At 45.6% G+C, this 17,333-nt stretch overlaps 1 protein-coding gene across 7 annotated transcripts in view; it reads right to left on the reverse strand.

Annotated features, from left to right (window-relative positions):
• Exd (PBX homeobox extradenticle) overlaps nucleotides 1-17,333 on the reverse strand; it is a 45,251-nt gene that overhangs the window by 3,209 nt on the left and 24,709 nt on the right. For 4 of the 7 annotated variants that reach the window (XM_070666684.1, XM_070666682.1, XM_070666687.1 and 1 more), the window contains exons 3-7: nucleotides 14,560-14,810; nucleotides 8,919-9,109; nucleotides 8,641-8,776; nucleotides 8,250-8,346; nucleotides 6,706-6,893 (exon numbers count right to left, since the gene is read on the reverse strand). In XM_070666684.1, coding sequence (XP_070522785.1) covers nucleotides 6,706-6,893; nucleotides 8,250-8,346; nucleotides 8,641-8,776; nucleotides 8,919-9,109; nucleotides 14,560-14,810 — 863 coding nt within the window. Of the gene's footprint in view, nucleotides 1-2,059; nucleotides 2,697-6,705; nucleotides 6,894-8,249; nucleotides 8,347-8,640; nucleotides 8,777-8,918; nucleotides 9,110-14,559; nucleotides 14,811-17,333 lie in introns of those variants that run through there. The other 3 variants (XM_070666689.1, XM_070666686.1, XM_070666683.1) reach the window with 3 other exon arrangements.

Consider the following 17,333-nt stretch of genomic DNA (forward strand, 5'->3'; position numbering starts at 1 on the left):
CACAGCGAAAATTACAAGTTTTCTAATCGTTAAGTATTATACTTTGTACTGGAGTTTGTCCGGCGCGGCTCAGACTCGGCGCCCGAGCGAAGCTCGACGTCTTGCGACCGTTTTCAAGCTTATTACCTCGCGATCGCTCGTCTCTCGTTCCGCGTCTTCGAAAGGATTCACCTCGCGAAACTCGTCTCGTTCTGTGAACCGAAGTAAACTCTGGCACGTACCGAAACGTTGAATCAGAGGAAATCCTTCCGAGCTCGCCGATGCAACCGGCCCGGCCGTCTATTCTAATATCTACGCGAGACTCGGAACTTCGCAAAACGAGCTACAATGAAATTTTTGATCGCATTCACTCGCTCTTTCTCTCCACCTTTCGATCCTCCGCCCATTCATTTCAGGTGTCCTCAATCAACACGCGCGCACACATTCTCACTCTTTCTCTCAGATCAAAAGACAAAGACGCACACGTACTACCTTGTAAAACCAGTACACACGCGGGCCTCAGAAAATATTATCATCGTAATCCCGATAACTTTTAAATCTGTTACGTTGATTGAAACAATTTTCCTAATCCTTCGTGACTCGCGAAAGTGTATCTCCCTGGCCGATCCAAGAAAAAGATCGACAGTGACTTTTCGCTTCGGAGGCTCTCGTGTCTTGAAATTCTACATGCAGCCATGCATGTCACGAAAACTATCCGCCCCGGTATCTCTCTAGCTATAAGATACGCTCCGACGTAGCCTTGCTTTCTTTCTGTCAACCTATATAATACGTGTACGAAAACTGTATGTATGTGTGTGCGTCTGTGTGTCGGGGTGAGCGTAGGTGAAGAGCTGCCATTAAGTCTCTAAGGATTAAGTATCGAAAGCCGTGTAAAGAGCGACGTATAAAACCCGCGCGCAATGCGTAGGGTGCGTGTGATGCCGTCGAGTACTTATGTACAAACTTGCGGTACAGATTTGCGTGATTCTGCTGGTGGTCTTCCGATGTCGATCTCTCGGACGCCGAAATTGCAAAGAGGAAGAGAACACACCTTCCTTCGCGAGCACAAATAATTTCAAGGCCCCGTTTTACGTATTCCGCGACCGGAAAGAAGTTGGCGTTTTGAAAGGCCAACCGCTCTCGCGCTCTTCACCAAGATTCCGAGACACTTCGCCGCGATCGAATTGACAATCGAGAACGAAACTCGTCGCTTGCTGCCACCATAACTTTTACTATCTACGTAACAAATGGCCTACTAATGTACCTCTACAACCTAAGAAAAGAAGAGTCCCAATATCAAAATCTTATTGCACACTTAGCGAGATCTAATCCTAAGGGAAGAGCTCGAAGGCGAGGACGTCTCTCTGGATAACAAGCGCACGGTCGAAAAGCCTCCTCCCCCTCCCGCTTTCCTCACTGCGCGTCGTTTCGGTGTGTAAGGAATTAGGTACGAAACACCCGAAAAGATCCAATTCCGAAAGCTCGATCCCGCGCGTTTCCTTGGCCGCCGCTGCATTCTCCAACTCTTCAAATGTCGACACGCTCTTCAAGACGATACGAAAGAAATTACTAAGGGAGATTATCATTCTTAGAACCCCCCTTCCCTCTTATCGATACGTGGGATCGCTCTGGATTCCAGAGCTTCGCCTCTATTCTTCCGGAATTGCACGAAAAATTTTGTCTCGATTTCTTCGCAACGTCGTTATATCGTCGATTCAAAGATTGCTGCCGACCGTTCCTCGGGGCGGGTTGGTTTCACGGAGCTTCGGAGTTTATCGCGCTCAACATCTTTAACGTGCGCCGACGACGCACGCGGGTCTTCCCCTCCCGTGCTCGGTTCGAAAATAAATTCTATTTCTCCAAGTCCACGGAGCGGTGGAGATCTTCCTCTGTAGTAAACGCGAGACAATCCCGCCGTCGCCGGAACTGCGCCTCCTCCGCGGGGCGGAAAATCTCGAAATATCCTCGAGACACACAGACACGCGGATCTGCCTGCGCGCATATTGCACTGATCGATGAGTTAGACGAGAGAACGGAAACTGGCACCTCGCGAGCCGGACGATATCCTAACGTCTTCCCCGAGAACCTCTCATTTCCTAGCTTCTCAAATAATCCACGACCTTTCTTCAAACGTCCCTCTTCGAAAATTGAGTTCTAGAGAAAAGAAACTAGACGCTTGTTGCAATGGAGAACGATGTCCCCGACCGGCCCTCGTCGGCTTCTAATCCCGGGTCATCTCTTTCTACATCTTTTTTTTTTTTGCTCGTACCATTTCTCTCTTTCTCTCTCGTAATTTCTAACTTCTTTAAAGTTCTTTCCTCTCTCTTTCTTTCTCGTCTCGCATTTCGCTTGCCACGAGATAATTTTTATTTATTTATTTTTTTCTACGATTACGAGCATTTTTAGGCCGGCCTGACGCATCACTGGAAACACAATAAAAAAAGCACGAGAGGCCGAGATCAGTGAACACGCACCAGTCCCAGATTTTTACGTCTTATAATTTTTTTTTTTCTCCCGGCGAGTGTGATCTCATTCTCTCCCCCTTTCTCTCCCCTATTCGCGTTCATCCCTCGATCTTTCTGTCTCGCACGATTCACACTTTTTCCTTTCTCTCTCCCGCGCTCTCTATTTTAGCTTCGACTGCGTGTCTTTTTCGTGGCTGTCTGATCCGGTGTCTCTCTCTCACTCTCTGTCGCCTTCTAAGAATTTCGTTTCATCTGTATCAAGAAAAAAACGTCATTGAGTCGAATTAAAGTTTCCAATCTTTTTTTTTTTTATTATTATTAATTTTTTTTTTTTTTATTTAACAGCATTTCTCGTCAAATCGTAATTTAAGATCCTGACAAGAATTTGTCCGATTACGATCTTCTATTTCCAAAGTTAAATCCGATTCGTGCGGCTAGTTGAAAATTCCTCGTTTAGATTTGCATAACGTAATCTCTCCGCGAACGATAAGAGGTGAATGCGCGTCGCATCCGGGACCGTTTCCGAGTCGCGGGCCGTTCGCGCGATTTTTCTTTTTTATTTATTTAATTTCTTTTTTTTTTTTTTTGCAGCTTCCGAGATGGATCGTCAAGGTGATGGAGAGTAGAAGAGACGGCGCAGCAGACGACCGTATGGATCGTGACAGTAACGTAGGTGACAGAGACCGTACCAGAACTGTGCTTGCGACAATGCGCCGTCTTTCTTCTCAACGTGTCATTCTCGATATTTTAGTAATGCGCGTTGCGAACGGTGCGCGTGTAAAATAGCAAAGGACGGCAAATTCGATAAACGGCTGGACCGGGGGAAGGAAGTGCTTCCCTCGATATCTCGTCGGACGGTGTCCTCGTTCGCGCATCCCCGCTCTTCGTTTGCGACAAACACAGTTCCGCACTCCTTACGATTACTGTTACTTGTTAGATTCGAAGATACCAACCAACAGCTGATTAGAACGAGATTAAAAGAAGGGCCGGCAGGGACGGCGAAGACAAAAAAACGGAGGCGGTAAGATAGTTATAACGGAATATACAAGTGAATTGCATTACTTGACCGGTGCAGAATGTTAGGAGTAAGTCGGCCGGCGTGTGAGAGAGGCTCTTTGTGCTCGTGTAAGAGTGTGGAAAGCGTATGCTCATTTCTTACGTATGCGATTATGGAGGAAAGTAGTTAGTGCCAGCTGCAGCGTCAAAGGGTGAGGATTTGCTGTCGCAAACTTCGCTGTTAGAGCTTCGATCGAGCCGAACTATCGCCGTCAGAATCGTTCACATACGTGCGCGACGCGGAGGTAAAATCAATCCGACAAGAAACAGCGAGTTCGAGATATCTCTGTTTTCAATAAAACGAAATTTGAATTCACGAATGACGTCTAGCTAAGCGTAAACTTCGCGCCTACTCTTTCTCTCTCTGCCTGACTTTTACGAAGCAAAATTAAATTATTAAAAAAATTTAAACTACAAAATAATACCTTGCGAATCCCTAGGAAACGAAACAAAGACGTTCTAGTATAAACGACCTATAAAGGGAACCGTAACGTGTTGTACCGCTGTTTTATTTCTGTTGAGACGAACTAAAAATTTAGTTAAACCAGAAGATTGCGCTTTATTGCGGAAAAGAAGGCGGGTTTATCGCGAAACTAGTTAAAAGCAAAATTGATCCGTAAACTCCTGGCCGCATGTTGCGTCTCGCCGCGAGCCGGTTTGAAGGGGGCATCGATGGAACGATAAAACTGATGGAACTTAACACCAGCGGAGAAGATGTAAGGGAAGACGGCGCTCCGTTTCGGATCGATAAAGAAGTGGAGAGCTACACAGAGGCCGGAAGTGACTATGGAGGAGCGCAGTTACGAGCATGCATTTTAGTCGCTTCATTTCAACCCTTGCGGCACCCGGGCGCCCGATCGTGGGATTTCGAGGTGAGCCGGATCAGCCACGAAATTAATTTCCTCCCCGGGACTCTCCTTGGGACGGTCCCGATTCCAATCGGGGTTTGATACCGCTTTCCAAAATGGGGAAATCCGCCGATGATAAAACGAGAGGAGACGCGCGACTTATTATTGGTGCGCGATCTCGTCGACGATAACTCAATATCCGTATCTTACAGATCAAAGGAGTCAGGGGAGCCGTCGCGAATTGAATAAGTTCCCCGACAAATAATTCATCGTAGTCGAGTGTAACGAAATTTTCTTTTTATTTATTTTTTATTTTTTTTTTTTACGGCCCCGCGATAGAATTGTAGTCGGAGCGAAACATCGACAAGTGATCAGCGTATTGACATGTCAGATATTGGATCCATCGGCTAGAAATTCCTACAGGAATCCCCCGCAGGGCTCGCCGAATACTCCCGCTCGCTGTGTTTACCCGCAAATTTAATTTAACGTCACTCCGCGTCACGCGACATCGTTGAAATTGTACGTCAGCGAGATTTACTACGTTCGAAGAGCTGGAGATGCATCCACGTGTAAGGACATCAAAGCGGAAATTAGCATGGCGTACGTCAATTCGCGAAATAGCGGGAGGGGAGGGGGCGGTGGTTGCCTTTCGACCGTGGGAGCTGTTGAAATTTTTATCAGGCCCGCGAGAAAAAGAAAAGTCTACGTCGATTTAAACGATTCGGCAGCGAGGGCCGCGGCGCAATAAACTGTTGAAAGCGAATCCAAAGAGAAGATAGTCCCCGGCGAATTTAAGAATCTAATGAAGAAAAAGTGGGAGAACAAGAAGATAACCGACGATTTATGCGGCGGACCTTAACGACGGAGAGAGAAGCAACGCGAAGCGCATTAATCAAAGATTGATAAAAGGTGCCCTATAACCGAAGAGAACTATCGAAGCGCGATCGATGGCAAATTTTCCACCGTCCAAATTCGCTTTCGCGTTGCATCGCGAGGACTCGTTAGAAGAGGCAGCGCGCATCCACTAGGCTCCATTAATATGTGAGAGAGTCAGCCCTGCCTAAAAAGTGACTTAGCAACTCCAATGCATACTAAGCAAACCTGGCGCTATTGGCTGATAGCTGTGTCTGTGTGTATGTGTACGTATGCCTCATGTATATGTCCGTACGGGAATGTATCTGTGTAAGTTTCTACCCTAGCACCCCTACCCGAACCAACACACCCTTCGCACCACGACTGTCGGCGCCCTCGAGCCCGTCTTTACAGGACCAGCAATAGCGTATCCGGCCTACAGTACGTATTCCAACAACACTCACAAACGAACATTAAATCGCACGCGTTCGCATGCACGCATATCCACATACAGGGGGGCAAAGAGGGGCGGGAAGTTGCACGAGATGTAAATTTAAGATCCTGGAGATCAATTAAATTTTTTTGAGCGCGCGAATGTATGTTTAGTCGATCAATCTAGAGAGATGTAACGAGATAGAACGGATTTTTTTATTTAAAAATATAAAAATAAAACAAAAAATAAGATAGTGAATTAAGTTTGATCGCGTGGTGTGAAATCGAGACTATTATTCGTAATATTCTCTTTATTTTACATCGAGGGTCAGGTCCCTGTATATGGCATCGTATCATTCTGAAGTTCAAACAGACTTCTTCAGTCTCTCTCTCTCTTTCTCTCTCTCTCATTCTCTCTTTTTGCTTCAATATCGTTCTTAGCCTTTCTTTTTCCGTTCTCTCTTTCTTTCTCTCTTGTGGTGAGTGTGAGTATGCGAAAGGTGAGAGGCGCATGCATTCGTCGGGAAGCAACGCCGTGGCTTGAAATTGCATTTACGCGAAGGCAGCAGATTTCGGTAATAACTTTATATGCTTACACGATTTCCGCGGAAAAAGAGAGATGAGCATTCAAATAATGGAATCCGCGATATTGATAACATTATACCGAAAAGAAATCAAACCAATTAAGAATAAAAAATAACAAGAATATTATATTTCATACATTAATTTAATTCGATTCTGTTAAATATAAACTTGAGCGCATGCAAACTTAAAAAAAAAAGAAAAAAAAATAAAAATAAAAATAAACATTTAAATTTAATTTTTAATTATTACGACATGTCCAGAGTTCGCAATTATTATATGAAATTGTGCTTTATGTTTACGCGAAGCGTTATACTTTTCCGAGCCACGGCGTAATCGTTTATTTTCATGGTGTATGCATATCATTTCTAGAGTAAAGCTCATGCTTAGTAAAATGCGTATTCCAAAAGCAGGCGACATTGACTACCAGAACTGGCTAATGAGGAAATATCGCGCAAACAGCGAATACTGAGAGCCTACGTATATTTTACCTGATGCATGGGGTCGTATCCCATGGAACCGTCGTTGTACGGCTGAGAGCCGTAGTCGCTGCCGTTTATTCCCATGCTGTATCCGGCCATGTCCTGCGGTCCTCCGGGCGGCGCCGGCGACATCATCGGCGTCGGGGTGCCTTGACTGGCACCGCCCATGCTGTACGGCGAAGCTCCTGCAAAAGCTGCTGTAGAAACAATCGCGGTGCATACAAAATTCGAGGGTGCGTCTTTTTAAGTTCTTTTTAAGTCACAGCGATTTTTTTTCTCTCGTGTCTCGCGCACTTACGCTCCTTTTCTGGCCTTCGTACGCATAAACGTCGCGGGCGCATAGTTAAATCGTTTTAAAAATATATATTAAACAAAAACAAAAAAATTAAAACAGGTCCGTTAAGAAATAAAATTTTTTTACCCTCGGAAATATTCGTCTAATTTGCTTGATTGCTAGGTTTGTATAAACGCACCCGGCATCCGAAGCCGGATGTTTAACGCTTGTAAAACCCTTCGCGCCGTTCGGGACGAGCGTTGCCCGCGCTATCCAGGATTGGCCGGCGGGGTCGTTAGAATTCCGTTTCTTTAATTACGAGAGAACCGCGGGTCGTTTCATCGCGAACGTGGACGAGGAAAGACAAATGCAGAGAGTGCTGAAAGAAATGCGAGAAGCCCGGAATTTCCATCGTACCCCAGCGTCTCGCCCGCCATCTGACTCGTGTTCTCCCCTTCGTTCCCGTATAATTGGTGAGTTAAAAATATCTCACGCCGGCATCCGAAATAAAGTGAGACGCCTCGGTAGTTAAGCGAAGCGTGCGTAATTGCGACCGGGGTGAGATCCACGAATCCGTGGAATTTCGAAATGGCATCGAGAATTTTTCTTACAATTTTCACGAGGACAAGAGAGGATGCTGCCTCGGCGCAAGACAAACTAGACAGCTACCGAGGACAATATGAAAATATTTCAAAAAGGTTTCATTACGAGAATGTCTTTTCTAAGCATCAGGTGCCAAAGAGCGCAATTTTTCGCGAAATTTATTCGCCGATTCGTCAACGGCCGTAATAACAATGTCACTACCGCGCCGAACAACGAGTAGTAACTCAGTTGTCTAATGATTTACAGTAATGAGACTTCCCTCCATCTCGATTTCATGTTCTACCGCTTGAAAAATTTATCGATCGCGTATCGCGGCTTGTCAATCATTTTAATTTCTCAGATCCCGAGAACAATTTACATCTCTCACTTTCGTTCCCCTTTTCTCGATGCGCGACGATGCGGCCAAAGGAGCAATAAGTCCAAGAGAACATTGAGAGAAGAAAGAATGATAGCAACATAAAAGCATTTTGGAAAATATTATACAAATCGCCGTTCGTAAAAAAAAATAATTTTTTTTTTTTTTTTATTAATAACGAATCATTGTTTTTTCGATCATGGAGATATTCAGAGATATTCAATCAATTTGAAACTGCTATTATACAATTTTCCTCATGCTTTAAGCAAAATGAACTCGTGAAGGAACACCCATCGCTCTTTAGCGAAGGTTGCAACATACCTGCTGCTTTCTTGGCTGCGTACAGATTCGCTTCCTCCTGCGCCTTACCGATGTTCTTCTTGTAGCGTATCCTTTTATTTCCGAACCAATTGGACACCTGACAGCAAACAAAGCACACGTATCCGCTCGTTTCAGTTTGTTAAAAAAATCTCAAATGCGCCATTTGAATATCTAAATGTTTGTTACATCCACTTTCTTCTCTTTTTAATTAAATTTCATAAATATTTTACTTAGCACTATAGAATTTTTTTTTCATAAAAACAAGCTTAAAAACTTTTAAAATTACTTAAAAAAAAAAAAGAAAAAATAAATTAAAAGATATGATCTAATGTAGAATATCGTAAGTTGCTAAACTTGGTTGTTTTAATACGTGTACGAAAAGATACAATACCTGGCTCACAGTAATTCCACATTTCCGTGCGAGCTCCTCTTTGGCCTCTTCGCTCGGATAAGGATTACTGAGGTGAGAGTAGAAGTATTCGTTGAGAATTTCAGACGCCTGTTTGCTGAAATTTCTTCTTTTACGTCTGCAACAAGAATTAATTCGTGCCACGCGTTAATCGCGGAATACCAATTTTCGAATCTAAATAAATGAAAGGCAAAGAAAAATTATAATATACAATCGATCGAATATATTTTACACGCATCTGTTGTAGCTTTAACACGAACCTGGCATCCAAAAATCGACTTCTCAGGATCATTACGGCTTCGCAGGTGGACTGCTTCAGTTGCATTTGAATGCTGGAGAACTTCTTGTGAATAATCTGGACCATCCTCTCGATTTCCTTCGGTGTGATCGGCCTGGTGCGACTTTGTTCCCTCAACAGGTTCATTACGTGAGTGGTGAATTCGTTACAAGCCTAAAACAAAACAAGGACAAAAGTGTTGAGCCATGCCCGTCCATTAATCATCCGAAGGAGGACATTGAGGATTTAAGACATTCATTACGGAATAACCTGTTAATTAAAAATGTAAAACTGTTTCGGGACAAATTTGGGTACGCCTGCGAGCCCGTCGACATGATGAAAGGCGGGAGGGTTAAGACTGCCGGGACACGAAGAAAAGTACTATGACCAGAGCGTGAGAGGAAAAGCCGAGCGACGAAGCGAGGGAGGAAGTGAGAGACGAAGGACGCGTACGTATAATGCATTATTCCTGGTGGCTGCTCGGTTTAAGGGAAAAAGGACTTTGCTCGATATCAGTATTCGAGGCGAGCACGCTGTCTCCCGAAAGGGAGCGAGCCGGCGAGATAGAGAGCGAGACGGACGGTGCGAGTCGAGCAGGGGGAGTGGCTTTTCCTGAGGGAAGGAGCCGGGAAAAGGCCGCGGGAGGGTGTCGGGATACGAAAGGTGGAGGTGGTGGAGAAAGGGGATCGAACAGGGTGGCTTGCAATTTCGAAATGGATTCCATTCCGCCGACGAACCCACCCTCTCCTCTCTCCTTCCACCCTCCCCGCGCCCACCCCTTTCATCCTCCGATCTACCGTACGGCTTCTCTTCCTCTTCGTTCCTTTCTTCGCGCGGGACTCAACTGGGGTGGATCAACCCCGTTCTCGTCTTCCCGGCTGTTGCACGTGACGGAGAGAGAGAGGCGGTGAAGGAAGGAAAGAGAGAAGACGAAGAAGATGCAAGGTACGAATGGTACGCCATTGAATTGGATGGAAAAGTCGTACCCAGTCACATTTCCCCAGACTGATTTCCTTTAATTTCTGAAATGCCTCGAGTCTCGGAAATGATACTATCATCGATGATTATCCAACAGATTCCAGTGAAAAAAAAGAAGAAAAAAAAAAAAGTACACGCGTTGCGCAAGTCGGTTAAATGATTCTTAGAGAACGAGAATCTGTACGCGGGGTATAATCGAACGTTATTTACGGGATCTCTTCGTAAATTCCTCCGAGTAATAAAAATTCTTTAATTCGCCGGATAAACCGATTAGACGAAATTGAGGATAGAATATAATACTTGATTCATGCTCGTTAGCGAGAAACGGCAATGGGGCGGTAAAGAATTGCAGATCTTTGCGTTTCCGATTATTTCAAGCATACGATTCCAAGACTGTCGCAATTTTTTTTCTACGTTACGAGGGATCTTTTAAATAATTTTCTTTTTATTTTTTTTATTTTATTTTTTTTTTGTTATCTCCGAAGCTGGATCGTTTAACCCGGACACTCGGGATAATATCGAGTTGCAAAATAGTTGAGATCTATGCAACTTTCTACGATACAAATCAAGCAGGCATAAATTCGATTATGTAATCGAGAACTCTCTCCGGGTTGTTTCCTTAACCGCGGGAGCAACTGCGGCGTGGAAGAGAAAGAGAAGGCAAAGAGAAGAGGAGAGAAAGGGGCGGGGGAGTGGAAGAGAGAGAAATACACGCTGGTATATTTAGCAATACACACGTCGGAATTTCCATAACGTTGGCGAAGTCGGGCGTGCTCGCCTTCGCTATATATTCCTCGCAATACGCAAACGTGGCCGTATTAATAGAGCATGTCGCAGTAAAATTAGTGCGCCGTGAGAAAATTTGTTTCTCCGGGAGGCGCTGAACGTTTTCGTTAATACACCGGCGGTGCTGGCTCCTCGTCACACGGTTAATTTATGTATTTTATTAAAAGACCACGCCGCGACTCATATTCAAATTATTCCAATCCCCGTTTAGTTTTTACTAAAATATCACCGCCGTTGATACCATCTTTTTTTTTCCCCTTCCTTTCTTTCCTCCTCTTTTTTCCCCCCCTCGAATTACGGAGATAGTTCGGAAGATACTTACGTAAGATACGCGAGATATTTACATTCCGCTATCGTACTTGTAATGCGATTTACGGTGGATCATAGCAGTCGAACCGGGTATATACAGCTGGGGCAGTAAAACAAAATATTTATGCGCGCGTAAAAAGCGTCCCTTCCGCGAACGCCGGAAGATGCATTCACCATTGCCTTTTTCCTCGAGATACAATACAGGGGATAGCCCCGAGAGGTGAGCGCGGTCGGAATCAGAGTTGGGAATCGGATAAAATAAAGGCCGGGCATGCACCGACGAAATTCATGGTAGAGACGATGTTTGCTGGCGGTGATCACGCGATCTCGTAAAACCCGGTGCGGTTCTATTCTCGTGCTTGTCACGCCATGTTGCATAGTCAGGCAGACATTCACCCTAATGCAGCAGAGTCGACCGAATTTGAATAGTAAATTTCGCTTATGGCCGAACTTTCTGTCCTGACAACGTCGGGCCGCTAACTAAACCAATTACCGAACTTTTCGAATCTGACGAAATATTTATACCGTGCGTTTTAGCGGAATTTTCTCCCTGGGGATACACCATACAATTGAGTTCCTTTTTTTCTTCCCCACCCACGGCGAAGTTACCAGGCTGTCTCGTTACTCGCCGCAATTCCTTCGCGTATTATTTACAAATTTAACGACCATCATTTTCGTCCAAGTCCGATCGCGGCTAAGAAACGGAGTACGAAAGGAGGAAATGGAAAAGGAGCGAAGGCACACTCGGGTTTGGGGGACGAAAGGGGGGAAAAGATTTAAAACTCGTTAACGGCCCCGTTTATCGTCGGACCACCCCTCGGCACGCACGAGCAGAATCGCAAGTGCACGCGAATGCATGTTTTCGGTGCGCATATTGTTGCGGCCGCAAAGACCCACCCCCGGAGCGCACATTACAGGGGCGGTTTCGAGAAGTCGGCAATCATCGTTTACGATTTCCACAGGCGACACTGCGAATCGCCACTTTCCAGGAATTGCAATCTTCGATTTCCACGTCCGCGGCAGCGCTGATCTAACAATAAGCTTCGCGTCGCGAATAAGAGCGCGCACGCCGTCAGCCCCGCGGGATAAAAAGACGGCCGCCTGTGCGTTATCGCGGTACGATGTCGCGTGGAAATCATCATCTTCTTTTTTTTTTTTTTAATTCTTATTTACGAAAATGCAGCACGTCCTTTTAATCCGACCCTGACGAATGCGCCGTGGACCTCGGCGGGGCCGTGCGTGTTTACCGCGGGGAAACATCAAGCCCGCTGACACACGGTGAAATATGGGGTCGAAGCGGGTGTGGCAATTAAAGCACACGGCTCGTACACGTGTGGCCGTGCACACGCACGGCTCTGCATCGCGCAATGGCAATGTGTAACGCCCGCGAGGGAGCGGGCCGGCAGGAAAAACTGCCGGCGAAAACGCGAGCGGCGTTAAAAAGAGTTATGCGCGTGGGGCCGATGAGCGGGCCCTATTTACGGTAAAAATGGCCGATTACGTGCAACGTCATGCGAATGTAAGGGCTCTAACGCGTACGTCAAGTGAGATGACCGGTAATCTGTCCCGACGGTGGAGGGGAAAAAAAAAAAAAGCCGCGGACATGACCGGCGATGAGTACGCGCGATTTGCAAACACCGCCGACCGCGGACGATCGCGCAAAGCATCCCGCATAATTGCGGTGAATTATACTCGAATTAAATTAATTGGAAGTAGAATTACGCCGCGACAAAGAGGTGCGCGTTGCAATTTCGGATCACCCAATATTTGAGAAAATTTCGCGCCGATATTAATTTTGTCAAACGTTTCGAGGGCGCTTTGACCATTTAAACTCAAACGTCGAAGTGGAGTTAATTAGTCATGTGCGCTCGGCGGCTTTCGCTGTTTAATTAATATTTATCACGATGCAAGCAATTAATCGAGCAACATTTATATTTTTTACCCGGTCAAAATCGCGACGGAGAGAAAGGGGGAGGGAGGAGAGGGAGAGAAATTTTATTTAAAATTGTCCCGCGGCGGTGCGACCGGGTCAGAGCGGCGATTCGAAAAGGAAGCAACCGTGGGGGAAATTCTTAATGAAACTGCTCGCGATAGCATCGTCGAATTTCCGTCGGAGCGCAGCAGTATCTCGGCGTAGTGATTTGCGTCCTCCTGAAAAGAGCCCGCGTATCACGCGACACACGCCCGGGATCCGGCACGCGAGATTTTACTTAGCGCGAGCGGGCCAGTTCATTAGCACGCGAGTCACCCCGGCCGAGACCGGCCACTCGACACAGGGGTCGTTTCTCCGGGGCGTGCACAACGCGACGCGCCTTATCGGTCCCCGTTTCAAGATTCAAGGGGCCGCGAAATGTTCCAAGATTGCGGGGCTGGTCTCCGTTAAACGCTCGCGCCGAAAAAAAAGGGGAGGGAACGCGCGTTTACGTGTAATCGCTGGGCGTTAATTTCGTAAAAGGGTTGCGTTACAAGGAATTGTTTTTCGGCCGATAAAAGAACGAAAGGTGGAAAGCTCGCCCTCGACGTTACCACCGTCATCCCGCTGACGATTTAACAACACGTTATTAATGAAGAATATGGTGAAGATCATTATTTAATTCCCGCGAATTACGACACGAACTTTCTATCGGTCATTTTATTACGCGAACTCGCGGGATTGCCGGTGCGAAGGATCCGGAGCCGATTCTTCCCCGCGCTTTAAACGCGGCCTTAACAAGACCGCGAGATCGCCGGCGGTGGGCGATAAATTCGCGTCGACGTCGTTGAATTTCACGAGTGGAGAGATTATCGATGGTGAAATCGAGCTCCGGCTGATAGCGCGTCGGGATGGCCGAAATTTGTCAGCCGCCGGATCTCGACGATAACCGCGAGACTGTGCGTTTAAATTTTTCATTTCGCCGAGAGTTCTAGCCGGTGAGGGTGAGTAACGGTACTCGTTTACGCGCCGCGAGTTCATTTTACTGTCAACCTTTTCCGTGTCTCTCTCTTTTTTTTTTTCTTTGCTTTTTTGCACTCGCAAAGTTGGACGACGATAAAACGACCGATGTAATTCCACGACCCGAATTCAATACTCGATACGGCGCCGATAACGGCGCGAGCCCCCTCGCCGCCCGTCCGCTCGCCCGCGGCGAATAATATTCATAAGCGGGATTTGCATAAAGCGAGCGTGCTCGCTCGCTCGCTCGCTCTCTCCTCGGAATGAATAATTTTCACAGGAGTGGGAGGGGATTTTGCGACGTCGCGCGCGCAAACGTAAAAATGTTTGACTGCGGCGCCGCGCGCTGCGAAAATCAATACGCGAGTTAAACTTAACCCGTTTGGCTTAATGGGCCGGTTGGCCGTTTTGCGTTTGCAGTGCGTTTATAAATTCATCAAGATTAAATTTTCGCAAAATAAACCCCGAGTGTCCTCATTACGCGACGCGGAGAACGGAAATTGGATATAAAAGCGCGCGGCGCTCGCAAAAAACTGAATATACGGTTGAGGGGGATCGGTAGGAAATATTATTGTAATATTTCGCTTCTTATTTTTTCTTTGCTTTTTTTTGTACATACCTGCTCGTATTTTTCTAGTTCTTGATGATAAATTTGCCTAATCTGAGCAAGCTTAGCCCTGTAGTCTGAATGCTCAATCGCGTTGTCCGGTTGCCCGGGACCGGCCGCAGCTGCCGCGGATGCCGATGCGGCGGCCCCCGCACCACCGCCCTTCTCTGGTCCAGCAACCCCCTCGGCGATCAGCATATTATCCAGCCTCATTAGTTGTGGATCTGGTGGCTCTTCTTCTTGCGTGTTTCTCAATGACAAAACTGAAAACAGACAAAGGTACTGCATGAGACAAAATTCAATCGATGCTATTACATTAATAATCATTAAAAAAAATAGTTGCAAAAATTAAAAAAAAAAAAAAATTAGATTGGTATTATAATTCAAACTCGCAATTTTTATCCCCCAAATTATATTCCGAGATTAATTTGACTTAAAACGTTTCGCAATGGATATGTAAGTTCGTTGCAATAGGGTCGCTCACGCAGCAACCCTCAGTTTTCAGGGTCGCGCGTATGACGATCATAAAAGAATCAATTTTGCCTCTGGCTGTCCCCCCAAGAGTCTCCGCCAGTTCTTCCTCTCGTCTTAAGGGCCCGTTGCACGCCGTGGTTTAGAACGGGTAGTTCTCCGTGGTGTAACAGCGGTTTTATTGTACTTTTACGGCGCGTGATGGAACTGGACGACCCATAAAACCGCAGAGCGAGGGACTTTCTATACCCTGCCTTTCGTATACAGCCCCCAGTTTATCCCGTTACCCTCGCGCTAGCTTCTCCTCCTACCGCTAAGACGTACCCCTGTCATCTTCGACAGTTAGCACCCTCACCCGAGACGAGTGCTGGCATCTGAGAGATGAAGTGAGCTAGAACTCTCAGTTTTTTTTACCAAGTACCGTCACGAGAAAATCTCTTCGTTAGACAAGATTATATTGCCACGGATCGTACAGGATAATATCTTATTTATTATACAGTAAAGATAAAATCAACGAAAAAATCTTAAATTGCATCGGACAAAACTAAGTAAATTAATTACATTTAAAAGTATTATAAAAAAAAAGTATTGAAGATTTTGGTAAATTAAATCTGACTTTATAACATAATTGTTTGGTAATTATTATCAATTCTCTTTTGAGAATATTTTATTATTTCTGCCTTCTCGCACAAAGACTTGTACGATGATTTCATTAATTATTATATTCCTTCTAGGCGTAACTTTATGAATGAACTCGCATTTGCAGTTGCCCGAGTCGCTACTTGAATTCGCTGAAGAACTTTTCTCGTCCGCTACTTTTCGCCACGTCTCGTGAAAAAAAAAGTCCCCGGGGACGCGAAGAAAAAAGGGAACGAACGAGACTTCTCGTGGACTCGCGGAGGCGTGAAACGAATGCGCGGGGCTAATGCATTTATACGAAGTGTAACAATTACGCCGGTCGAAAAGAGGGGCTAGCTAGAGTTCCGCTTCTGTGGCAAAGCTCTAGGGAGGTTCTTTAGAGTACGCGTACCATTTTCAGTGATAGGAAAATACACGTTTATGGGAGACTGCATGCAGAAATCGTAAATAATGTAATTTTTGAATTTTGTACGTCTTTTATTTTTTTGCGACAAGATACATTTTTTTTTTTTTTTTTTTTAATGACTTGTAATATTAATTGCAAGAGATGAGAATTCAGATAATTTCTTCTTTGATGGCGTATCAAACAGATGATGGGTAAAATTGAATTGCGATAAAGAAAAGGCCGGTCAGACAGAGTTCCGGGGAATAAAGTCAAATAAGTTTTGAAATCGTATCACGTCCCTCGGTACTTCCATAGGCGATTTAAGAAAGGGTTAACGACAGTCAACGCAGCCATTAAAACTTCCGTGCAATGTCGGGAACTTTTCACGGCGCTGTGGGTAATTAAAAATGAAAAACCTCTGGACGGCGTCGCTCGCCGAAGGCGGTGGAATAAAACGTCGGTTTACGACGATGCGGAAGAACTTGCACCATTGAAAGTTAAAAGGCCAAGCAATTTCGATCGCTGATACGAGCACTCGTTTCCTCTAAAAGTGGAAATAAAGGTTTATCTTATTTCTTATCTATGAAAGGATTATATTATTTTCAGCTCTTTCGGGTTAAAAGATTATTCATTTATTTTGCTGTTTATAATATTAAAAAAAAATATATATATACATAATATATATTAATTATTCGCACAAAGTAGAATAATGATTATTCTCAAATGTACGCATGTGCAATCTCAAAGAGTTAGTTCCAAAAATTTCGAAAGTTATCGTAATGTAAATTCCACAACAACCGTTCCGTCCCCTCGCGTATCCAATAGCAGAGTTTAAGAAGGCGCGCGAATTAAACGTTCTCTCGGAATTATTTTTGTGCTCGTGGAGGCGGATGCACGGCGGGGGTGGCTGGCTTACGAGCAATAATCTGGCTATTAGGGGGTGTAAGGGGCGACTCTGCGTGCCGCCACGTTGAAGAGGGGCCAGGGATGGCGGCAGCCTCCTGCGGGGGTCCTTACAAGCGCGTAAACTCAGTTTTACTAGCAGTTAACATTTTACGACTCAGACGGTCTGCTCGAGCCGTTTGCTCTTGCTCTCGTCGCGTCCCGCGTCTCTGTCTTTCCGCCACATTTTCCCCGCTTCCTCTTTCCTTCTCGTTCTACCTGTCTCTCTCTCTCTCCACGATTGACACGTGCGCGACACGCGGATCTGTACGTAGGACACCCAGTATATGAAGTCGTGCTCGCTAAAACGTAACGCTCGTCGTTCTCGAGGGTCGTTTGCGAATGAAGT

Source organism: Cardiocondyla obscurior, linkage group LG15, assembly GCF_019399895.1.
Source record: "Cardiocondyla obscurior isolate alpha-2009 linkage group LG15, Cobs3.1, whole genome shotgun sequence".
NCBI lineage: Eukaryota > Metazoa > Arthropoda > Insecta > Hymenoptera > Formicidae > Cardiocondyla > Cardiocondyla obscurior.